The sequence below is a fragment of the Drosophila elegans genome, unplaced genomic scaffold, assembly GCF_018152505.1.
Source record: "Drosophila elegans isolate 14027-0461.03 unplaced genomic scaffold, ASM1815250v1 contig_208, whole genome shotgun sequence".
Lineage (NCBI taxonomy): Eukaryota > Metazoa > Arthropoda > Insecta > Diptera > Drosophilidae > Drosophila > Drosophila elegans.
The window spans coordinates 19,827,164-19,851,704 of record NW_024545578.1 but is presented as its reverse complement, the minus strand read 5'-3'; the positions used below and the strand labels follow the sequence as shown (position 1 = coordinate 19,851,704).

The 24,541-nt window shown below is 44.7% G+C and overlaps 4 protein-coding genes across 7 annotated transcripts; 2 read left to right on the top strand and 2 right to left on the bottom strand.

Moving 5' to 3' along the window:
* Nucleotides 1–3,066: 3,066 nt before the first annotated feature.
* On the top strand, nt 3,067–4,660 carry LOC108142269 (probable inactive serine/threonine-protein kinase DDB_G0278909). Its single transcript, XM_017265992.2, has 3 exons — nt 3,067–3,317; nt 3,373–3,861; nt 4,201–4,660. The coding sequence occupies exons 1-3, from the start codon at nt 3,132–3,134 to the stop codon at nt 4,507–4,509; spliced, it is 984 nt and encodes a 327-aa protein (XP_017121481.1). The 5' UTR covers nt 3,067–3,131; the 3' UTR covers nt 4,510–4,660.
* A 1,421-nt stretch (nt 4,661–6,081) lies between these two features.
* LOC108142264 (T-box-containing protein TBX6L) lies at nt 6,082–8,239 on the bottom strand. The gene is made up of 5 exons (XM_017265986.2): nt 8,044–8,239; nt 7,805–7,973; nt 7,407–7,674; nt 6,978–7,115; nt 6,082–6,906 (listed from the first exon to the last, which is right to left on the bottom strand). Exons 1-5 carry the CDS (start codon nt 8,132–8,134, stop codon nt 6,328–6,330), a joined length of 1,245 nt encoding a protein of 414 aa, XP_017121475.1. The 5' UTR covers nt 8,135–8,239; the 3' UTR covers nt 6,082–6,327.
* A 3,332-nt stretch (nt 8,240–11,571) lies between these two features.
* Nucleotides 11,572–15,892, bottom strand: LOC108142731 (ubiquitin-protein ligase E3B). 2 transcript variants are annotated; one of them, XM_017266755.2, is made up of 7 exons: nt 15,499–15,892; nt 14,956–15,445; nt 14,516–14,896; nt 13,830–14,455; nt 13,655–13,773; nt 12,341–13,521; nt 11,572–12,280 (listed from the first exon to the last, which is right to left on the bottom strand). In XM_017266755.2, the coding sequence occupies exons 1-7, from the start codon at nt 15,651–15,653 to the stop codon at nt 11,996–11,998; spliced, it is 3,237 nt and encodes a 1,078-aa protein (XP_017122244.1). In that variant the 5' UTR covers nt 15,654–15,892; the 3' UTR covers nt 11,572–11,995. The 2 variants fall into 2 exon arrangements, with proteins under 2 accessions (XP_017122244.1, XP_017122245.1); XM_017266756.2 differs by having other exon boundaries at nt 12,341–13,518.
* A 698-nt stretch (nt 15,893–16,590) lies between these two features.
* Nucleotides 16,591–24,395, top strand: LOC108142559 (protein Smaug). 3 transcript variants are annotated; one of them, XM_017266500.1, is made up of 4 exons: nt 17,520–17,750; nt 19,317–21,787; nt 21,854–22,433; nt 23,363–24,395. In XM_017266500.1, exons 2-4 carry the CDS (start codon nt 19,416–19,418, stop codon nt 23,402–23,404), a joined length of 2,994 nt encoding a protein of 997 aa, XP_017121989.1. In that variant the 5' UTR covers nt 17,520–17,750; nt 19,317–19,415; the 3' UTR covers nt 23,405–24,395. The 3 variants fall into 3 exon arrangements, with proteins under 3 accessions (XP_017121988.1, XP_017121989.1, XP_017121987.1); XM_017266499.2 differs by lacking the exons at nt 17,520–17,750; nt 23,363–24,395 and adding an exon at nt 16,591–17,007 and having other exon boundaries at nt 21,854–23,355; XM_017266498.2 differs by lacking the exon at nt 23,363–24,395 and having other exon boundaries at nt 21,854–23,355.
* Nucleotides 24,396–24,541: the final 146 nt, after the last annotated feature.

Here is a 24,541-nt window from a genome sequence, read left to right as displayed (position 1 = left end):
CATCGACATGGGCATCTTCCGCCGCAGCATCCATTAGCCACACAGAGATGCGACTGGCTAGAACATAATTTGTTTGCAATTAAATAGCTCGACAAGGCATGAAATTTTGGTTGCAGCCCTCGGATGCTACCCCAGAGACTCGAATCCATAGGCCATGCTATTTATGAAATGGGCAGAGACTGAGACGAAGCCAAAGAAAATAGACAATTCGTTATGTAAGTTGCCGACGAGATGAAGAGCTGCAGAGCCGGAGCATCTTGGCCAGGGGCTGAACGGAGCCAATGATGAAGTTTACGATGACATGCGTCACCACCCACGTCTCGTCTGCACTGGAGGGACAGAGGGGCGGTGCAGACACCGCTGCCCGCCCAGCCATCGAAAAAACAAACACGGTCGAATCAATTAACCACACCGAAAAAAATAATCAACTTGAGGAGAATATGATCTTTTGACTTGGTTAAGAGTATTTAGATTTTGAAAATAAAAAATTTAATAAATAAGAAAAGGTTTTTTTAAAGTTTTTTATATAAAAGATTCATATACAAAATATTTTAACGATAATATTATTTGTCCTGAACGTTTAATAAAATTTATTAATATCATTGTTATGTTGTAAATAAAATGAATATAGTTTAGATTTTTTCTTTTAACAATCCGAACTGTAATTACTTAGAGGAAATTAAGTTAAAAACGTTTCATAAAACCTATTTTTATGTTTGATTTTTGTTTTTTTTGTCTTTTTATAAATAAATAATTAATGTTTTGTTTATAAATATGAAATATCAATCTTTAAATGTACAATTTCATACATTTCTTACAAAAAACAAGCGTTTTGCAGATCAAATTTTAATCATCATACTGAGAAATAATTTTCTTGCAGTGTACCAAATCGATTTGAAATTGTTGCCGTTTATGTTGCTGTTTTTCTAGGCCTCTGGGGATCGGTTCCGATCGGCAGGCCTGCGGTTTTATAGGGGATTCCAGTCTAGAACGGGTGACAGATGTCGGCCGTGTGTGCGAGTGTTGACAGGCGCAAGGTTGTGAGTGCAATGAATGCCTCATTAAATGGCCGTACTTCCCCCATCCGCACCCCCAAAACCCCATCCATCCACGGCAGATGTCGCAGGTCCCCGGATAATTAATGCACTATGGCTGTTGCTTTTTACGCTGCCACATTTGTTGCCTGGCCTCTGCAAGTTGCCTCTTTCTGTTTTGTTATGAAATTAGATACACTTTGTCGAGCAGCATTTTTGTTGTGTAAACACGAATTTGGGGAACTCAAGAAAAAAGGGGGAATTGTTTCCTAAACGAAACTTAATTAGTTATTAGGGGGAACTGGCACTGGCGGTGCTAATGAGTTGGAAAAGCATTTTACACAGCGCACGCGTGGCTGCCACTACAAATTGAGACTTGATTCGAGAAGTCATTCCTTCTTGCCATCAGGTGTTCTAAGAAAACATAAACTTAAACTGATGATATTTACTTTTTCCGATCTTTAAATCTTAGACTTTAGATAAGTATTTTTTTTAAGTTTTTTTAAAGTTAAAAATGCACATAGAAATATCGTTAGCATATAAATAAACAATAACTTGAGGTTCCCTTTAAGAGTCGAAACACACTTTTTTGATGATTAAGTTAAATAAAATTTGCAAAGCAATTTAAAGCAATGCAATGTTTAATTTAAAAGAGATCGCTTTATTAAGAATAAATAGTATTGATCATCAACATTTGTTCCATGTGGATTAAGGGTAGAAGGAAACCAGAGTAGATTTCCAATCCCGGATGGCCTCCGTCTGAGCCCTTTTCTAAACTTTAGTTTAGCCTGCGCCCGGCGTTAGGCAAACAAGATGGCAACAATGCGATGGTACTTGAGTTTTTATTGTTGGCCAATGCAAATATATTGGTCGCGAGGAGAATGCAACAAAGCGTGGCAAAGAAAGGTTTCCGTGTCGCCGGAGCCAAGCCATAAAACGGATGCACCGACCCAGACCAAACCGTCTGGGTTCCCAAATCGACCTGTACCCTACTAAGCTGGGGTTCTAAACTAGAGCAGAACAAACGCAGCACCAAGATGAGGCTCAACAGCAGGAAGATTGGCCAGCGGCCAACAAAGGCCGTAAAAGCAGTTTATGCAAATGGGCTCACATGTGGGCTAGCATATTCATATACATATGTATGTATGTATGTATGTATGAGGAACAGCGACCCTTTTGGGCTGGCACAATTAACAAAGCGTGTAATTTCTCAAACCTATCGTGTGAACAATGGCACAAACAATTAGAGGATAATGAAAATCACCCACATAAGCAGGTCCACTACAGTGCTCTCCCGGTGGGAGGGTGCATAAATGATCATATAGGCAAATCTCGGGATCAGTTGGAAAATACTCGCAGTGGAACAATCAAAACCGGAGCACAATGGCCGTCGTCAAGTACGTACATATATGCGTTATAGAGGCTTAGACCCCTTTGCATTGTCCTCGCTTTGTTTACAACTGTATTGAGTGCAAAATGCAGCAGCACCGTCGTTGGCCATCTATTTGCATACTTTTGTTGTCTTCGAAGACAAACCACAAAATCAAATTCAAATTAATACGCGCCATTGAATGAGAAGAAGCTCTAGCAGAGTTGCCAAATTTTACACATAAGAACTTATTTTCGTGTTTCCACTAGACAAAAAACTTTATGCGTTATTTATCTTGATAAATACATTCAAATACTTTTATATATTGAAAACTGTTGACACTAAAAATATTTGATTTTTAAATTAGACAAATAGCCTTTTCTAAATTAAAATGGGATCTGTAAATTAAAAGTGGGTTATTTGTTGCTGTCTAAGCCCGTTCCACGAAAACACTAGTATTTTTCGTTTTCCAAGAAAATACTAATATTCATGATATTTATAATAATTAATTATATAATAACTACTTTAATTAATAAACTATTTATTTTATTCCATACGAAGTAAAAGTGGAAGCAGCCCGGGAAACGCAACTTGAAAAAGCGGCAAGTGTATTCGGCCCCAATTAGTTTGGCAGCCTTGGCAACCCTGAAACTTGTCATTTTGACTATTGCGCCATTCCATACAAATAATTTGTACTTTTCGCAAACTAGGAAGAAAATCAAGAAAAAATGAGCTTTCTTGCTAATAAAAGTGACTCGGAGAGCGAGGACAATGAGTCCTTCCACTCCTTTAACCAAACCGATTCGTCCTTCGACAACCTGAGCGCCTCATTCTCGGGGAGCGACAGCGACAGCGCCGCGGACTTTGACTCGGGATCCGAGCATGAGACTTCCATGGAGAATGTGGAGAAAACGGCAAGTGGCATCGGCTTTCCATATAGTACGCAGTGTAAAGATAATACCCCCACAGGTCGAGGAGACCCAGGCCGCCTTTTCGGGCGTCACCTTGAAGCCAAAGTCCCCAGAATCGGAGATCCATTCCAGTGACTCCTCCGCCTGTGATGGCGTCTCCACAGGCAAAGCCACCCAGGTGATGGGCCGCTTCAAGAGTCCCAAAAAGTTCACCATCTCGCCGATTAGTGAGCAAAAGCAGGATCCCCTTCCCTGTTGCCCCAGGGATGTGCCGCAACTTGCCTCAAATCAGATGCCCAGCCAGGAACTCTTCAACCTGGATGAACCTGCACCGATGCTGAAGGAGCACCTGACCACCAATCGCCACACGGCGGCCATTCAGAAGTACGCCTTCACCGAGATTTGGTTGGGCTCACAGCAGCATCCTAGCCAGCCAAAGAGTTCCCGCCTGCGGCAGTTTTCTGTGGCCCTGGAGGCCTACTTTGACACGGAATCGTCTAAAAAGGAGGCTGATGATACCTTTGTTGCTGGCGAAGAGCCAACTAAAGTATGTACACTATATTACTCTTCGGTTTTCGAGCTTAGATATATAGTTAGTTAGTTAGAGGTCTATGTAATCAAAGTTTAACAAAGTATTGTTTAATACAAAGATCCAAATAGTCCCATATTTTTTTGTTTAATTTATAGGATCGACTTCTGAATCTTCAGTAAGCCAATGTAGTATTAGTTGCAAAACTAAAATATGTAAGTTTTTCAGCATATGCTTTTATAATACCATCGCAAAGAAAATAGACTTACAATTATTCATTTTTCTGAAATTTGGTAGTCCACATTACCCCCAAATCTAACTCTGAATATTCACCCCTACCATCTATTCATGTTTCAGACCAATGTGGCTCCTTCGAAAGATAACAAGCCTGTGGAGGAACCCGTGAAGGAGCCCGTGAAGGAACCCGTGAAGGAGCCCGTGAAGGAGCCCGTAAAGGAACCCGCGAAGGAGCCCGTAAAGGAGTATGTATCCCCCTTGCCGAATTTGTCAGGGCAACCAGCTCCAAAGGTGCCGCCTCTTTTGAAGGGCGCTAAGGCGCCGATTATTGTGCCAGCTGGCTTTGATTTGACCCGATTGGTGGAGTTGAAGAATCCCAATCACTGGCATCGCCGTCCCCACATGCGTACTGGCGATCGCATTTACTAAACTTTGCCCAACTATTATTATTATATTATCAGCAGCGTTACACAACTGTTGTTATATTACCATGATCATCAGCAACGCTGGACGATCTGACATTTATTCTGTTAGCATTTATTCTGTGTCTGCAATAAAGGATTGGGAACTACCAAAGCAATTAGAGCACCAAACATACATACATGCGACTGTCAAACTCCGGCAAAGACATAATATCGCCAGCGTTGAATGGGAACGTCGTCGCCGGCTCCAAATGATTTCATTGTGCTGCCGATAAAATTGTCGCCAGCGAAATATGTTGCCCGTGACTTTGATTTCGGCCGCCGCAACATTAATTTCCAAGGAAATTACACATGCCCGTGGAGGGGATGGCTTATCTCGGCTGGCAGATCGCCGAGTGAGCCCCGATCCGGGGCTCATTTGCCGCTGACATGCGAACGTTTGTGTTTGCTCCGGCCCCAAACATGGACTCTTCTCCTGGCCCAGCGGATGCCCCCAAATGAGAATTCAATAAATTTCAGGTAAAGGTAAAGCCAACGGCAGCAGCAGCAGCAGCACAAGCAACAACAACACAATGGGCCAAACGTTGTCGTTAGTCTTTTGGCGACGTTTAACATGAATATGCAGTGTGGCTAATGTGGAGCCCATAAACACTTCCAGCGGCAACATGAATGGGCCGCAAAACAGGTTGCAGCTACGTGTGTGGGTTTGGATATCGGTGGTATATTGGGATCCTGACTCCAAACAATTGTTTCTTAACGCGAACTGAAGCGAATGCCACCGTCGAAGATTGGCCGTTTTTCGGCCAATCATCATCTAGCCGGCTCTCTTTGGGATCAACGATCAACACTTGCGACTGGTGGACCTGGACTTTCAAAGGAGCCGCCTCGTTTCCGCTCGATTGCATGGAGATGTGTGATGGGACACCCGGACAATTGCATGTAAATGGCCACAGTTTCGCTAACAACTACAATGTGAAAACATCAATTACACGGGACTCGGGATTGGGGATTGGAGATTGGGGATCGGGGATTGAGCAGTGGAGTCGGAACGCTTGCTCGCCAGGATTGCCGGCGATCGTGGCGCTCAATCAGCGCATTTAACTTGGCGCCGGCGCCAGCGTTTAAGATGCGGCTCGCTCTGATCTGCTGATAAGCCCATGTCCATGCTGTTGCTGTCGATGTTGTTGCCTGGTTGCCGGTGGGTTATTCTGCTCTTAGAAGGGAGCTTGCTTGAGGTGGAGGAGGTGGAGGAGGAGGAGGAGTGGAAGGGGCCGTTGGGGTCTGGAGGAACAGGTTTTAATGCCTCGCATGCGGGAGATATGAAACCGAAACCCCAAAGCAAAACCAAAACGGAATTATGTATTCGGCGACGACAGGCAAATGGAAGCATGCAACACAAACTGCTGGAACAGGATTCAAAGCGCAGTCATGGGAAGTTATTGGGGAATTTATTCAGATCTCCGGTTTGGAGTTTGGAGTTTGGAGTTTGTCTCTTCTAATTGCTCCGCATTCCCCGCATCGTTTGTCCCAGAAATATGTCCATCGAATTCATACATACATACATACATACACATACATATTTTATTTATCCCGCATTAAAATGCCAAAGACAATAAATCCATTACGAAATCATGTGAACAATTAAAATTGCATAATAAATACGATAAATACTGATGGCAAATACCTGGAAATCCTAATTAACTGCAAAATATCACAATTCAGCTTAGACACTACGCAGACGATGGCAACTAAACGCTAATTAAATGTACAAGGCACCGATTTCAATCCAAATGGGAGCACATGGACCGACCCAACTGGACGCAGTTTAAATGGACGAGCTGGTTCCTAATATGTCCGAGATGCTGAAGCTGCTTCGTTTCGGCTTCGGCATTGCTGGATCGCTGGACGGTTGGGGAGCTGTAGCAGAAACTGGGGCGGGAGAAGCGGCAGCAGGTGGTGCAGTTCCGACCACATCGACAAAGGTGTCGGCATCTGCCTCGCGGTCGGCAGCAGACTCACCGCTGGACGAAGAGGAGACGGATGAGGCCGGCGATGGCGGGGTATAGGCCCAACTTGGATAGCCACCGTTGTGCCTGGCATACTCGATGGCCGGCGGCGGTGGCGCTGCCACTGGCACTGGCACATAGAAATTGGCTTCCCGAGTGTCCAGCAGATAGTGACGCTGCATTGGAACGCTCGGATGGCTCTGATGATGCTGAGGAATTTCCTCCACCAGTCGCAACCGCTTGGCTAACGGCGATGGCATCGCATCCACCTGGTTAACCTCCGTCTGCGATGGCGGTGGCGAGTCATTGATCTTCCTCTTGCACCTCGACTGACCCGACTCACGGAATCCCTTGGCAAAGGGATTGTTGTCGATCTTCAGCTTGGTTATGCGGTCATTCTGCATAGCAAACAGGTGGATTAGTTATCAGATCTCATATCTAGACTGAGATATAGGCAATACACACACACCTGATAAGCTGTTACGGCTATAAACTCCGTCTCCGGGAACACAAAGGCCTGCTGGGGGGCCCAGGGAATCTGGCCGAGATCAGAGGTGCGTATAACATGCAGACGCGGCTGATACTTGTGCATGCTGGCCAGGACGATCTGAAAAGGATAGAAGACATAAAATAAGTTAAAAAGCTCTAAAATATTATTTATTAGAGATTTTAATGAAATTGAAAAGTTTCGGAACACAAAGTATCACTTATTATAAGATGTTTTTAAAGTCAAAGATATATTTATTTGGAGATATTATATGATAAAGGTTATTTATCAATATTATCTTAAAAGAGGCAAATATTTATTTCTTGAAAATAAATCTAGATCAGTGATATTTAGTGATAAATAAGGAATAAAGGAATATTTTAAAAACTTTTAAGAGTGGATAAAACTTACATGTCCATTGTTATCCAGGGTGTTGTTCGTGAGCTTGACTTTGCTGAAAAGCAGGGCCTGTGACTGCCAGTGTTTTCCCGTAGCCGGACTCTCCGGATGCAGATACATTCGCTGGGGGCTCTGGGGCTCGGCACCGCCGGCCGGAACCCACTGGGATCCGGAGAACTTGTAGCGGCAATCGCCGATGGGCACCATCTCGAGCAGGACGCAGTAGCTGGCCTCCTCCTCCAGTCCACTGAGAGAAACGCGCATCGAGGGGAACATCCGCCTGAAATGGACAGAGACAATATGGGATGCATGTTAGTCACACGTTTCCACCATAAGTCGGAGCAGACTTATCAGCTTGAGATAAGCTGATGGGGGGCGAGCAAATAGGCAAACAGACAAATGGTACCAACCTGCCGCACTTGGTGATGATCATCTCGGTGCCGATGCTGTGGAACTGCTGCCACAGTTCATTGTTCTCCAGTTTGGCCTCCACATCCCCGGGTAACGTGGGTTGTGGTGGCGGCGGCGGCGGCGGCAGAAAGTGTCCGGCAAAATTCGGCAGTAGGCCGCACAGGGGATCTACAGATGAAGGATTGGATTGGATCCGTTAGCCGTCGGCAATCGCAGGAGTGGGGAGTGCTCCACTTACCCGGCAATCGTTGCATAATCTGCTGGCGGTATATTTCCTGGGCGATCTGATGCTGCAGACGCAGATCGGCGATGTTGGGCAAGGTCAACATGTTGGGTTCTTCGTGGTGATAAGTAATCTTGTTCTTTGCGGGTGAAGTGGGTCCGTGGGAAAGTCGATCGAGTGGCGACGACTGGAGCACGAACTGATCGGTTTGCTGTCCAGATTGAGACTGTCTTTCTGTGTTTCAGAGCGGGCACTACTTCGATTCTGCCAGAATCCGGTCGAATGGGTTCCTCCCTCTCACTCTCCCTCTGCCGATCCTCAGGTAGTCGTCCGACCTGTTCTCATGCTCAAGTGCGTCGTCACCCGCTCTCTCGCTTCCACTCACTCTGTGAGTGTCTGTGTCTCCATGTGTATGTATAGATCTCCCTGCCATTGGCTGCTTATCAGCAAACCCATCGCCATCCCGCTCTCGCACGCTGCGCCAGATGGAACGCCATTTTCGTGTCACTTTGGAGGGGGTTTTGGTTGCAGTTCGGGTTTTAGTTCTGGATGACCTTCTCCTCCCTCGGAACTGGGGGCACGGCACCCATCTTGCTGCTGCTGATAGCATTCCGTGGAAAGGGGAACGGCAACGGGGAAAGGGGTTTTTCTGGGGAGCAATGGGGAAACGCTCTTTGAAGTCGCCTAATCGCTTGTAATATATTTATGGGACTGGAAAACGTTTTGGATATGGGCCAACCAATAATGTTCGCCGAGATTACGTTCTTCTAAAAATGGGAAGCTATCATTTTGGGAGCACGAGGAAAATCAAAAACAATAAGATATGGCGTAATATTTAAAAAAAAAAATTTCGTAAATAGCTCTACAAAAATCGATTTCAAATAACTCTTCGCAATAACTTGTGATATTGTCTATAATTTTTATTGTATTCAAATTTATGTGATGTTTTTAACGTGATCAGTCCCAAAAAACAGTATTATAATTTAAGCCAATTACTTTTTCTAAGAATGTTTTAAATTTGTATTCAAATAATTAAACCATCAAAAAATTAACACATCTATGTTTTACTATCAGTTTTAATTTAAGTCTGAACTTTAGTGGCCTGGGCTTAATTGATCAGTTGTGCTTAACTTTACTAAATGTCATTATTATTAATGGCTTTAATAAATCATGACTTATGAACATAATAACACATGTCGGTTTCACAAGTGCTTAAAAATAATTGTATTAAAATTGAACAATTGTATTATCAATATACATCAGACCAGAAATAATATATATATTTAATAAGGAAATAATGCAAAATTAGCCAACATAAGTTTCCTACTTCCATAGAACATAAAACAATGGACTTAATATATATCTTATAGATCTCAGTTACAAATACATAATTTCAAATTCTACAGAATCTGGAAAATCTTTAAACACTTTTCCCACAGAGTTTCCTTAAAATCAAGGGCCATATCTTGAACATTGTTTAATATTTTGATCATCTATATTTTAGAGAGCGCACTTGAGTGTCAAACCTTTGATATCCGCTCGAATATATCTTGCTGTGTTGATCAGCACCCATCTGCTCCAGAGCGTTTAACTTATCTGCAATCGTTGTTGCATCTTGTACATGGATGCAACGCAATCTCCGCCGCTACCGTTTGCACCGGAGGGTCGCTAGAAAGAGATCCGCTCCGTGATAAACCGGGCTAATCAAACCTTTAAACGGCACTTGATGCTGGGCCACAACAAATTGCGGCAGTCGGGAGCGGGCATCGAATCAAACTGGCGCCAGGCCACTGTCGCCTTCCAGCCACTTGAAATTCAGAGTGGGATGAGATGGGATGGGCTACAAAAAAAGGGATACGTCTAACGGATCAGTCACTTGCTGCCACTTGTCCTGGTCCTGTTTCTTCGGCGGCACAAACTCACAGGCGAGGGCGAGTCATAAAAATCATCACACTTTGTCCCCGAGATGCTGCCTCATCGCTGGGAACAAAAGAGCAAGAGTCTCGAGGATGCGAGGATGCGAGTTTTTATGGCCTGACGGTGCGACGACCGCCGACTGTTTGTGTCTCTCTGCAGTTTTCAAAATTATTGTTATGATTATTGCCTGTTTGTGGGTCTGCTCTACAATTTGTTTGCTATTGTGTCTGGCCGCCTAAAGGTTGGAGACAAAAGCGGGCCGACAAAACCGCAAAAGGACATCGCTTGGGGGTACGAAAATGGGAACCGGAACGGTACGGAACCCATAAAGATCCTTAACGATCGATGGCCAGGATAAATGTCTCAAATTACCTTTGGAGATGCAGATTTTATGCAGAGATAAAATTATGATACTGATATTTAATGAAAATACGTATGTTCTCTAAAATTCAGCGTAAAGGATTTATTTAATATTTCTCATATTCAGTTGCATTTTTTTTAAATTAGTCAATTAGCCATTTTTTTCGTTTCTACGTTACAACAACAAAATTTGTCCTTGTATTGCAGGTAGTATTTAAGTCGGATAGAGCCGGATCGTACGACTATATCATATAGTTTCCATAGGATCAAACGGAAAAAAATGAAAAAAAAATATTAACTTCGCTGTTTTTTAACTTGTAAGAACATATTTCGAGGTTTTAATAAATTCGGAAGACTATTTAATATTATTATTATTATTAATTTATTGAAAAATATTTCGATATATAGTAATAGTTTAATATTTTAGAATTACGTTTTAAATTTGATTGAAATCGGACAGCGATATATACGCTATAGAATGATCGAAAAATTAGCCTCACTGTTTTTAACATATGTATAAGCATACAAATATAAATATAGCAGTTTAAAAGAATGTTAAATTTAACAATGAACCTTTATAAGGATCGTTAATCTGTTTTTGTAGTTAGTTGAGAAGTATGTCGAAGACTAAGTGATATGTTTTAAATTGCAAACATTGTACAAAAATAATCTAAGAATGTAATAATGACTTCAAAATTCAAAAACGACCCTTCGCATTTGTATCTTGATTGGATTTTTTCCTGGGATATCTTGGTATTAAAGGAAATGAGAGGGATATAAATCCCTGCTCGCATTTCGCTTACCCGTCTCCGGTCATTAGTCAGTCAGATATGCAATTTCCGGTAATTCGTAACTCGACTAGCTTTGCATAAACTCCTTGCCATATTTCCGCTTATTCCGGACGGTCTAAGTGCCCCTGACCCGACCCAACAAAAAAAGACAACGACTGCGACCCTTGAGTGTGTGACTCAGGCAATTAGCGGTGGACGGGAGTTCAGGAGTTCAGCAGTTCGGGAGTTCAGGAGTTCAGGACAGCAGGTCCCGTCCAGACGGATTTGTGTCATTAGCGCTCACGCTGCTCGCCACCTTGTGTCCGGCTTCATTTCCATTTTCATTCAGTATTCGGGATGGAAAAACCCGGGGAAATTTGAGCAGCGCTCACTAATTGCATGTTTGTTATCGTTGGGAACGCGCTTAGGCTACCTTCCTGGCGCAAGACAAATCTGATAAACAGCTTACATTTTGCACATGAATCAGACACATAGATTTATTGTTGCTCGTTTTTTTTTCTTTTTCGTGGTTTACATGTAACTTTTGGCTTACACTGTACGTGGGTTAGATATTTATTGTGTGCGCCATGCCACAATTTACTAGACATTTTCGCTTTTATCATCGGCTACCCAAAATGGATTGCTCATTCTCCAGTATTCGTAATTCAGCTTGGTATTTGTTGTGTACTCTTCGTTAGTTTATTATAGTTTTATCACAGCTATACGTTTATATTTATTTGTTAATAATTGTGTTTAAGATTCATTAAATATGTTTTCCAATCCGTTTGTGATGCGGTCACAAAACATAGATAAAAAAAACACTCTTACACCGAATTGCCTACGAAAAGATGCTTAAAAAGGAATAACATACAAAATGTGAATAAAGTAGGAAATAGTGGGGGAAACCATTCCAAGCTGCTTTAGGACAACTCGAATCCGGTGTTGCTGCTCACAGCGTAGCGCAGTTTGTCCCGCAGCGTGGACTTCTTTTGGTAGTTGGGCAACTTCAGAAGGTTGAAGCAGGTGGACGAGGTGGGCAGGCGGTTGAGTGGGTCTTTTTTGCGTATGGTAAAGAAACCTCGGATCACACTGCCAATCGTGTCCCCCGTGTCCTCGTCATCACCCACCTCCACACAACGAATGGAGAACGGCGGCTCTAGGTGGGCGAAACCCAAGAGCGGAGGCTTCGAGCAGCTGGTTACAAACTAAAAAAGAAGATTTCGTTTATCAAATCACCGATCTGCGTCAATTGACTAACAACGTACCTTTAGAAACAGCTTGCGCTCCTCCTCTGTGAAGTCCTTGGCCAGGATGTCCCAGAGCCAGCCCACCACACGATGCGAGTCGTGAAAGCCACCATAATACTGCGTATGCTTCCGCAGATCCTTCAAATCCAAGGGCACCGTGTCCCCGGATATGAGGCGCTGCAATTCGGGCGGTGAGAACAGAGACAACCACTCGGGATTGACAATGCTGCGGAAGCCACGATTAAAAGCAATCGTCTGCTCGCGGATCTGGGTGTTCATGTGGAAAAAGGCCATGTAGTGGATGTAGACCAACTTGTTGTGATCATTGACCACACGCGCCTTGCCGCCGGGATGCAGTTCATGAGTGACAATCTTGCCCATGACATCCTGGTCGACGGAAAAGGTAAGGTTAAGATCGGCGACGTCCTGCTTGTAGTGTTTGATGAAGGTTAGACTGCGATACAGCTCGTTGTCCAGCGAGGGCAGCTCGTCCATGCAGGAGTAGAGAGCCTGCTGGGTCTGGCCGAGCAGCTGGGAGAGGAAGAAGGAGGCAAACGGGACGTCCACCACGATGCCCTCGTACACCGCCTTGCCCAGCATGCGGCCCACGAACTCGAAGAGCTGCAGATGATTGTCCTGAACGTAGGAGATGGGCGACGGATAGAGCCGCTGATCCGAGGTGGTCTTGAAGAGATTCAGCGACGGATCGAACACCTTCTTGATGGTCTCCTCTAGGAACTCCTTGAACACACCATCCTGGTCAATGCCCGCCTCGTGCAGACCCTGCTGGTTGATGAACCGCACCCGGATAACGCCTTTCAGTGCTTGTGTGGGCTGGGCGGCCAGTTGCCTATAGCCGTCCTCCACAATCCGTTCGCGATGGATGACTATCAGGGCGGAACGCGGTGAGGCGCAGGCACTCTCCGTTAGACCCATCACCGCCTTCTCGTTTTGCACAAACTTGCGGAAGAGCTTGACCCGATCGTCGTGCGGTATAATGTGTGGCATCTTGGCCAAAAGCAGCATTGCGTTCCGCTTGGCCTTCTCCAGGTCGTTTATGAACGTGGAGGGCTTCACCTCCGGTATGAGCCAATGGTTGGGTGGCGTAAACGGGCGGCGGCAATCGCGGCGGTACAGACAGAGCAACAGCGTGTGCAGCGAGAGGAAAACCGGATTCTGGACAATGTTCTTGGCACCTGCTGGACATTGAAAGAGATTGCGTTTAAGAATTTTACCAATGTATACATTCCCTGCCACGATTCCCTGTTCTAGACGAACACTAAAAATCTCTCTGTTCAAATAAACAAGACAAATGAATTAATTTAGACTCACCCAAGAGATTATCGTTAATCAATTTGTACAGAATATTGTTAAGGAAATAGGTCAGCATCACATAATCGTTCAGCTTAAAAGGATTTTGCTCCGTATACATCTCGTATTCATCCAGAATCCTACATACAAATATAATTTTATATGACTTTGCAGTGAGAAAATCGTGTGTACATACGTGACGTAGTGCGTCATGCAGTCACAGAAAAGCATCAGCATGGCAGTTTGGGGCTTCTGCAGGCTAGTCTCGGACTTGAGCAGCTCCAGATACTCCTTCATGCCGCAATTGGGACCCAGCGAAGTAATTAGCAGCCAAATATCGTACAGCACATTGTCGTTGTAGCAGATGCCAGTCAAGATGTCCAGCTTCATTTGGGAGAGTGTGTTGAGGGCGGCATAGTACATGCCGCAGATGCGGGACACCTGCACCACATCCGCGTTGTCCAGCTTGCGCCACTGCTGCTTGCACGGTTTGCTAGTCACTCCGCCCATTAGGTTAACTCCCCTCGTGGAGCTGCGCTCCAAGGCCCGACGCAGTAGATTCGACGTGGATGGCTGCTGGGGTGACTGGAACTCAATGCGCTCATAGTTGGCATTGATTTCCTTCAACAGATCGCCCAGCAACAGCTTTATACAGCGATGGTCCCACAACATGTGAAACTGCTTCTTGATCAAGGCCACATTCTGATTCTGGGCGGGCTCTGGGCCGGGAGTGTGCCATCCCAGCAACTCGTGCCATTGGGTAAACACTCCCTTGGTGGTCACCGTGTTGGGTATTAGCTCCAGCAGCGATGTGGTGGTTTCCTGTGGGCAAATATGTTAAATTATGGCTTGTTGTTGTTGAGTACATTTTGTATAACTCACAGTCAGTAGTGGATAGGCCAACTCCTTGGACTCGCCTTGGCCATCAATGTTGAACAAATTAACTATGTTTCCCAGGAACGCCAGGGACTTGGTGCCCGGCATGCTAGCGCCGAACTCCTCGAACCACTGCAGATCCCCCGAGATACTTAGAGCCTTTTGTAGCAGCCCCAAAGACGAGAACTGCTCCAGGCATTGCGGCACACTCTGGTGCAGATGGTAGATTAAAGCGGGCACAGAGAGTATCTCCGACAAAAACTTGGTAAGGAGATTACGGCTAAAGTTGCCATCGATTAAAGGCCGCAGACAGAGCGTGATAATGGCCACCAGGGTAACAGGCTTCACGGACAATTCCTCGCGCACAGTGCCACGCAGCAAAACGAGCTGAAAGATTATAATAATTAATAACAAAGTTTGTTAATGATAAACCAAAGCGAACTCACCCGCATTGTTCTGTAAAAGTCGTGCTGCACCAAATGCCCCTGAATGTTGCAGCAGATCTTCTGCATGGCCGGCTGCAGTTTCTCGAACTGGACGTTCCTGAGTATCGCCCAGGATTTGGGCGCCGTGAAGACCACCAGTGTGTGCAGGAAGAGGGCAAGGGACAGGCTGTCGGCGTGGTTCTCCGGCTTGAGTTCCGGCAGCAATATTAGGCAGTTGGTGAGCAGTACCTTGATGTGCGCTATCCAGGGCAGACTGCGTTCCTTGAACAGGCAGAGGGCGGCGTAGGATTGCTTGGTGTTCTCCGCCTCCATGGCCTTGATGATGTAGCGACAAATGCGCTCCAGACGCTCCCGCGAACGAACATCGCTCTTGTCCAGTTTGATTTGGGTGAGGTAGCGACGTAGCACCGGATAGACATTGCTGGCCATGAGCTCCAGTTCCGCATCCTTGTCGTCCTGACTCTCCGTGAATATGGCATCGAAATCCAGACTGTATCATAGGATTTAAGCAAGTGCAGCTTAGTGAAGTGGGAATGCACTTACATGATCCGCTTCTGGTACTTCCTGCGCGCCGCATATCCTTTGAGCGTGGACTGCAGCAGGATGGCCGCCAGTTCGCGACGCTTCTCCAGTGCCCGCTCCTCCCGAGCCGCCTTCGTTTGCTCCAGGAAGCTTGTTTTTTGGTTTTGGGCAAACATTTCTCACTGCAGCAAGTTGATGGTGGCTTCGATGTGTGTGTTTTTGTTGCTGAGGGCGTTTGTTTTCGTTGGGATTGTCGCTCTACCGGGGCGATACCTTCTGATCAATCACTTTCTCGAACTGCACGCTATCCAAGAGCCTTGATTCACTGCATTGCTGGATTTTTTCTGCATCGTAAATCCAGCAAATTTACAAAAATTGTCTTTATTCCAATTGGGTTTGCAGTGTGCCCGCCTATCCTTGCGCTCAAATTACCAAAGAGCCTTGCCAATGTGGCCAAATATTTTAGAACAGATCGTTGCCGACACTACACCAACTGATACATGCCTGCATTTTTTGAATACCCTTTTTTCTTATTTTTCTGTCTGACCGTTATGGTCGCGAGTTTGAGCAACTAACTCCATGGTTTTGAACCATAATTTTTATTTTAATTGATTTGTACTCAAAACTATTTGTTATCATAGGAATTAATTAAAAAAAACGGATATGCTATACTAATAACAAATTATGATGATGTGTTTAGAACAGCAATTTGGTCAAATGTGTTGTGTTCGTCGCTAAATTATCTAAGTTCCAGTACCAGGCGGTTTTTCGGAGTGATAATTTTTGGTGTGACCATTTTTAACAATTAGAATGACTTACTATTAGAGATGGTATATTTCCAAGCGATAGTTAGCGGGCACGTTCTGCCCATGAAATGGAGACTTATTCCGCGAGCACTTTATCCGGAAAAACGAAGAGTTAATCAGCAGCTAGCAAATACTTAATCCAAAAATAGAGAATACTTACTCCGATGTTAGCGGAGACACCCTCCACATATAGCTAGGACATACTCCGCATATAGTTGGGTATTTTTGGTATATTTGCCAAAGTTAAAATGGTATAAAAAGTATATTTCGTAGAGTTGGACGGTATAATTTATCGATAATCCCGCGGTCACACTGTTCTCCTCCTCTACGCACAACGCTGCGTTTTGCTAAATAATTAATTAACTGCTGAAAAAATGAAATAGCTGGCGGAAACATGCATCTAATTAAGTGCAACAGCAGCCGTGCGCAGTTATCCGTTTTCGGGCGTTTGTGAAAATACGTTGAGCGTTCGCGCCTGGAGTGTGTGGCTAAAAAAGGCGATGTAGTTATGGTTTAGCAAAAACAACAACGCTAAAGCCCAAAAGTGCTAATAAAAAGTACACCGAGCAAAGGTGAAAATTATAAATTAATAAATGCGCGATGCGATCCGATAGCATATCAAATTAGCGAAATATGCTCGATTGTCGAACTGATCGGATCAAAACTGTGAATTGCAACAGAAAATAATTTCAAGGTTTGCAGCAGGCGAATAGAAGGCGAAAAGGTAATTGAAAAATAGAACGATTTTGGCACAAGCGCACTGTAGCTATATATTTTTGTTGTCTGGCCGACCGTGGCTAGGTGGCTGGCTGGGTGGGTGGGGCGTGATTTTGGGGGCCAATCTTCTGTGTGGTGAAAACAACAAACCCCCTTAAGGAGCCCCCTCTGTCCCATTGTCCCACGCCACTGCCAGAAAAAGACGGCAAACGGAAAGTGAGTGCAAATGAAAACAATTGAAAGGGGAATGTAATGCTCGCTCTCTCATGTAATCTACCGCAATTTTGCCCGTGCATTGCTCAGTGTGTCACTCTCACTCACACACATCTGCCAGCAAGCGCAGCAAGGTCTCCGCTGTGTGTGTGTGAGCTCTCCCCATTTTCTTGACAGCAGCATCATCATCGTTCCGTTCCCTTTGGGCTGTCAGAAAAAAGGCGCGCGCTCCTTTCCTTTTTGCCCGTTTTGCTCTCCCTGCTACCCAGCAGCTCCACCATTTTCTTTCTAAAACGCTGACGCCAGCGCCAATCATTCGCCATCAGCCGCTCCTCCTCCGCGGTTCTCCCCACTGCAGCTTCCAGTGCAGTCTCGTCTTTAGCTTTGCTTTTTTATTAAAACAATTCTTCTTTTGTGTCTCTGCGAGCTGCAGATATCAGTTCAAATTTATTCGTAACGTAAATAAACGTTAGGAATATGCCAATTTATTGCGATCGCGCCTGCTGAAAGGGCAGAAAAATACAAATAAAACAACGTGTGAGTTTCCAGTGTCCTGTATGTGCGTGTGTTTGTAAACGTTCAGAAGCGTTTGTTGAACTTGCTGAATTTTTTGCAAGCCGGTTGAAAAATAACAGCAATTGCAATGACGCATAACCTCAAAGATCGACCCGGGCATGCACAAGTACCGTTAGATCGAAGCTCGCCATGGCTCTCTTCTGCTCTCTTAGACGAGAAAAAATGTGAAATTTCAGTTTAATAAACGTTGAATTGTAAAAAAATAAACATCGGTAAATTCCAAAGCAGTAGCTGTGCTTTTAATACAGTAATTGGGGCCCGTTATGTTTTAGTGCTTGCCCACAAACACACACGCAGGCACCAATCCAAAGCTGCATTGCCGCTGGTTTAAATTACAGTAGGCACTCTATAATTTGTTACGGAGAGCCACATTAAAAATCTTGATATTTTACAAGATCTACATTTTCAACTAGTTTTAATTTTTTTTTTTTATTTTTACTATTTTACTTTTAATAATCTGTGGTTTCACTTCAAAAACAAAAAATGTAATTCTTTAAACTTGATTCTCAATTGTTACATTTTAAACGCTGCTTTTAATAGCTCTATGTGTTGTGTGCATACCGTATAACAGTAGAAGCACGGCAAAAAAAAAAAAAATCGAAGAAAGTCGCCAGTCGCAAAAGCAACAACAACAGCAATGGCGGCAGAAGAAACAAGATTCGAAATGAGCACACACAAGCAATGGCAAACGAAACTAAATGAAAAGTGCGAAACTGTGCAAAAAAAAAAAACAAACCTAACCAAACTTCTCGCCCCCTCTACTCTTAACCCCTTCTTTCCCCAGCCCGGAAATCAAAATCCAAAGTCAAAATTAACAATTTCGTATTTGAAATGTTTGTTATTTTATTGATTTATCGTCCCTCGTCACTTGCGCCATCGAAGCGAATCCGGAGGTGTTATATATTTGTTGTTTATTTGCTTTCCTGATAAGCCAGTCGAGCAATAGTCCGATCGGCGGACCATGCAAATGCTAATTTCCATTCGTCAATTACAGATAATTGTTGTTGCTACCGCACTGCTATCTCCGTGCTTGTAAATTTAACAAATTAGCAAAAACTGATTTGATTAAATTCAAACGTTATTTGCGGCTTTGAGTTTATTTTATTATCGCCGCATAGCACTCTAATCCCGAGTGGAGCAATGGCGACAAATTCGTGAAAAATAAGAGCAGTGATTGATTTCATCACGTGGTTCGAAATTTATGGTATTTTCCTTTGGTTATCTAGTCAACATCATGGTCTTAAAAATATAATAAACCACAAAAAAAGAATTAATAACCGTAATTTTTTACAACATTTTATCAGACTTAATAAAAACTTCTTGTGAAGTTTCAGATAGTAACAAAATTTGTTTTTACATTAGTTGTCTTGAGGGTAACCTGGCTTTTACCTTTAATTAATTGTTAGTTTTATGTTTTTTTTAACAGACACTATTAGCTTTAGTGCTTTGTATTAAAGTCACTATATTTGGGTCAACTTTAACCTCTCTTAAAACTTTATTAACCCTTCCCATTATGTTTACTTTCAGGAAACGCAACCAAATAACCACAAAGAAGCCGTAACCCTTATAATACCATACATTATAATAGACACTATACCCCAAAACAAGAAGCAAACTAACAACGATATGAAGTACGCAACTGGAACTGACAACGCGATGACCACCGGCATCAGCGGCAACTCCAATAACTCTAACAGTGCACCCAATGAGATGCAGCCCACCAACACATCCACCCCTACTGCAGTCCACAAGGAGGCCTCATCCACAGCCACGACAACGGCGGCACACGCCAATGGAAACTCCAATCCTAATACAAATCCCAACCAGAGCCAGCCGCCCAACGCGCTGTTCTGTGAGCAGGTGACCACAGTGACAAATCTCTTCGAGAAGTGGAACGACTGCGAGCGGACCGTAGTGATGTACGCGTTGCTCAAACGGTTGCGCTATCCAAGCCTCAAGTTTCTCCAGTATTCGATCGACAGCAACCTGACCCAGAACCTGGGCACCTCGCAGACGAATCTGAGCAGCGTGGTGATTGATATCAACGCCAACAATCCGGTGTACCTGCAGAATCTGCTGAACGCCTACAAGACGTTTCAGCCATGCGACCTGCTGGACGCCATGTCCTCCTCCTCTTCGGACAAGGACTCGATGCCGTGCTACGGCAGCGATTTCCAGATCACCACATCGGCGCAGTGTGACGAGCGAAAGCTGTACGCCCGCAAGGAGGACATTTTGCACGAGGTACTCAACATGTTGCCATTGCTTAAGCCGGGCAACGAGGAGGCCAAGCTCATCTACCTGAACCTGATCCCTGTGGCCGTTAAGGACACCATGCAACAGATTGTGCCCACGGAGCTAGTGCAGCAGATCTTTTCGTACCTGCTCATCCACCCGGCTATCACCAGCGAGGACAGACGGTCGCTAAATATTTGGTTGCGTCACCTGGAGGATCATATCCAAGCGGCGGCGGCGGGCCTGACTAATCGCAGTTACTTCCTGCAGCCCTCCCCGCAACTTGTCGCTGGTGGCAGCTCCACAGGCAGTGGTAGTTGCTCATCCTCGGCGGCCAGTTCCTCAACGGCGTCCTGCTCGTCGGTGGCCTCTTCCTCGCTGTGCCCCGCAAGCGGCAGCCGCTCCTCGCGCACCAACGACTGGCAAACCATCGCTCCGCCCAGTAAACAGCTGCAGCATAAGTTGGCCGGTGATTGGCGGGGCAGCGGAGGCGGCAGCTCCAGCGGCTCGATCAATCCACTCTGTGATAATCTAAATGGTATTACCCTGAACGAATTAGCTTCTAGTCAGAATAGCCTCGGACTGTCGCTGGAGGGCAGCTCTTCGCTGGTCAATGGTGTGGTCGCCGGAGCGGGTTCAATGCTGGGAATCAGTGGTGGCGACGACCATGACACGTCATTCAGTAAGAATGGCACGGAAATACTCGACTTTGACCCCGTAACGGCGGACATGGGGGAGGCCTGCAGCCTGGCCAGCAGCAGTCTTTGTGGGCGAACCGGTGGCAATCCGGTGGACGATCGATTGCAGCCTCCGCCGCATCTCCAGCAGCAGTTGCTTCAGCCTCCCCCTTACGCATCGATCCTAATGGGAAATGTGGGCGATCAGTTCGGTGAAATCAATCGCTGGAGTCTTGACAGCAAGATTGCCGCTCTGAAGACGCGCCGGTCCAACAGCCTAACCACGCAAACGATCTCCAGTTGTTCCAGCTCGTCCAACTCGTCGGTGATCACGGTTAATGATAACTGCTCCAATTCCACGGAGAACCTGGCCCAGTTTGTCAACAAGCCGCGGAGTTTCTCCCTATCCATCGAGCATCAGCGCGGAGCCTTGATTAACAGTGGATCCGATACGCGTCTGGACGAGTTCAAGCCCAACTATGTGAAGTTCCACACCCGGAACGTTGGCATGTCGGGAATAGGCCTATGGCTGAAGTCTCTGCGCCTACATAAGTACATCGAGCTGTTCAAGAACATGACGTACGAGGAGATGCTGTTGATCACCGAGGACTTTCTGCAGAGTGTGGGTGTAACCAAGGGTGCCTCCCACAAGCTGGCCCTGTGCATTGACAAACTAAAGGAGCGTGCCCAAATTCTTAATCGTGTGGAGCAGGAGTTGCTATCGGGTCAAATGAAACTGAGTACAGCCGTCGAGGAGCTGACCAACATTGTGCTGACGCCAATGAAGCCTGTGGAGGCCATTGGGGCGCCGGAGGAGAACATTGGACTGCGCTTCCTCAAAGTCATCGATATTGTGAGCAACACATTGCAGCAAGATCCGTATGCTGCGCAGGACGATGAGACGCTGGGAGTGTTTATGTGGATTTTAGACCGCTCCATTCATAACGAGGCATTCATGAATCATGCCAATCAACTCAAGGACCTGAAGTTCAAGCTGTCCAAAATGAAGATCTCCATGGTGCCGAAAATGCATCACGTTAAGCCAGCCGGAGTCGGTCCAAACAACAGCAACATCAACAAACCGAGGTATGTTTATTTCGTTTATTAAGACTATTATAGGTATTATTTTTAATAATATAATTTTTGTAATAGATGGAATGGCAAGACTCGCAAGTGCGATACGAAGAATGGCAGCAACGACCGGATTAACAATCGAAAAAATTCCAATGATATGCTAAACTTCTCGCTGAACTGTCTGCAGCATCCGTTGCCTCACCATTCCCAGCAGGCACCGCCTCCGCTGCCGCAGTTTGACTACAACGGCTATGGCGGAGGTCCGTCTCATCAGCCGCAGTACAAGAGCTCCTCGTATCCTAGCTTCATGGGTAATCCTCAACAGCAGCCACCACCGCCGCCGCCCAACAAGTCGCACCATCATGCCCAGCAGATGCAACAAATGCTGCAGCAGCACAACCATTTTCCGGCGTTGCCGCAGCAAACGACTCCTCAATCGCACCGTCGCTCTTTGAACAATCTTATTCTGGTGGCCGGTGGTCCGCAGCAGCCGCAGCAATTGATCTTCAAGCCCGGCCAGGGTGTGCTAACCAACAATGGATCAAACGACAACCAAGTAATGGAGCGCAATCAGCAGCAGCGAAAGCATAGCGGGAACGGAGGAGGAGCTTGCAGTTCGGAGCAGCAACCAAAGAAGACCATGGCCGCCGTTGTGATGGTTAGTAACCAGAATCAGAGTCAGGAGCCGCACGATCAGCCACAGATCCTGATCAACAACAACAACAATAATAACAACAGCATGCTGAACAATAATTTGATTAATCAGCAACAGCTGCAACTGTTGGCAGCAGCCGCCGCCGCAGTGAGCAGTGGCAGCTGTTTGTGCTCCAATGGTGGTGGTGGTGGTGTAACTGGTGGTGCCTGTGTCCACAATCTTTGTCACCAAAACAGCAAGAACAACAACCATGCCGTGGAACATTGCCTGTCGCAGCCACAGCTGGTCAACCTGGGCATGACGCCCCATGTCACCGAGTACAAGATGAACGACTTCAAGAGCCTGGAACAGCTCGAGACGTTGTGTCGCCAAATGACTGAACAGGCAATGAACTGAGCAAGGTTCTTCTGGGCTGCTTGAGCGAGTAGATTGTAATGGGGCTGCCAACAACAGTTTTTGTGTTCACCTAGCTTTGTACCGTGTTTGAAGTTTGATTTCATAACGAACATACATGTTTTTATATTTAGCTTTGTAAGATTCGTATTTATATATATATATGTTTGTGTCGCGTCTAGTTGTCCATTTTGCGCCCCCCTTCACAACCCGTTTTGTAATCGTTTTTAGTTAGTAAGTCGATAGTTTGTTTTAATGTTAAGTTTATTAATTGTGTGCCAAGACGCTCCCAAAGATATGATCAGCTGGCGGGGCTCGCAGGACCAGCGGCTGGCCGTTGGACTTGCAGAACCCACGTTGTACTCCCCGAAGGAAATCCCCATGTCAGCTGTCAGCGGGGGCGTGGCAACTTGCTGTCAATGTTATTAATGTCTACGTTTCGTAAATGTTGTCGCCATCTGTGTAGTTAAACTAACATGCCAAGCCCTATAAGAAAAACACATCGCAAACACACAATACAGTAACTTCTCTCTATGTAGGAAAATTTGGCCAAATTTGATCAACATTTTACGCTATTCTAATCCTAATCACATCATCGACTATATCACCATCAACAACAACGTCGCCAAAAGAAAAGAAATGCCCCGCTAAACGACGACGAAAAAAGTTTATCTAGTAAAAATTATAAAATGAACTCTGCATCGTGACCATGAGACTGACTAAGATTACTTTTCGCAACTATAAAAAAAAAAACTATAAAGAAGAAAGCTGGATGGAGAGGGAATTGAAAAGTGAGAATTGAAAAATGAGAAATGAGAAATTAGAGCTGAGAATTGTTTGCGCGAATCAAAACTAGGCTTGCTGAATGAAGTAGTAGTCACATAATGGATATGTTTATATATACACGTACACATAATTTATTTTAAACTAGAAGGAACATATTTGCTGAACCGTAACTGCACCAGAGGAAATCGCAACACAGCGGAAACAACCACTAGACTAAACTTTAATCGTGAAGAGTTTCAATGTTTCACTGTTTGTGTTGGAGAATCGGAACCACATATTGTATTTTGTATAAGTAAGCGTAAGCCAAACACATGTATTGCACACCGATCATGATCACCATTGTCATTGATTAGCCTATCTCTACTATTACTATTATTATTATGTTTGCTTTAGTCAATTGTTTATCATGTAAATGGTAAGCCAATCACTCGATATGTTATGTTTTAGTTGTTTTTAAAAAATTATATATATTTATATATACTAACGTATGTCGCATCATAAGCTTAGGTTCAAAAACAAACGAAGACGGGCGGAGCTGAAAAGAGAAGGCAGCCAAAAAACAACTACCATATGAGCGTAAACACGTGTAGTCTAATTGTAATTAAAAAAAGAAAAAAACCGAACAAACGCATGTGTAAATTATGCTTAGAAACGTTATTGGTTTTCTAATTTCTTGTCGATATTTCCAAAATACTTTTGTTAACAACAACCGCAACACTGTAAATCGCTGATGCTTTTATTTATTAATAAAAACCTATTGTACGGCCAGTTGGGATACAGAATTAATCGAAACCTAATTGTCAAACTTTAGCGAGTTCAAAACGATCCACAAAACTAAATGGTTTAATATAAAGTGCAACTACTCGTAGACGAATGTGCATAAGTCAGTTATGTAGATGTTCGCAGGGGATTGAAGTTTATCAGAATGCGAG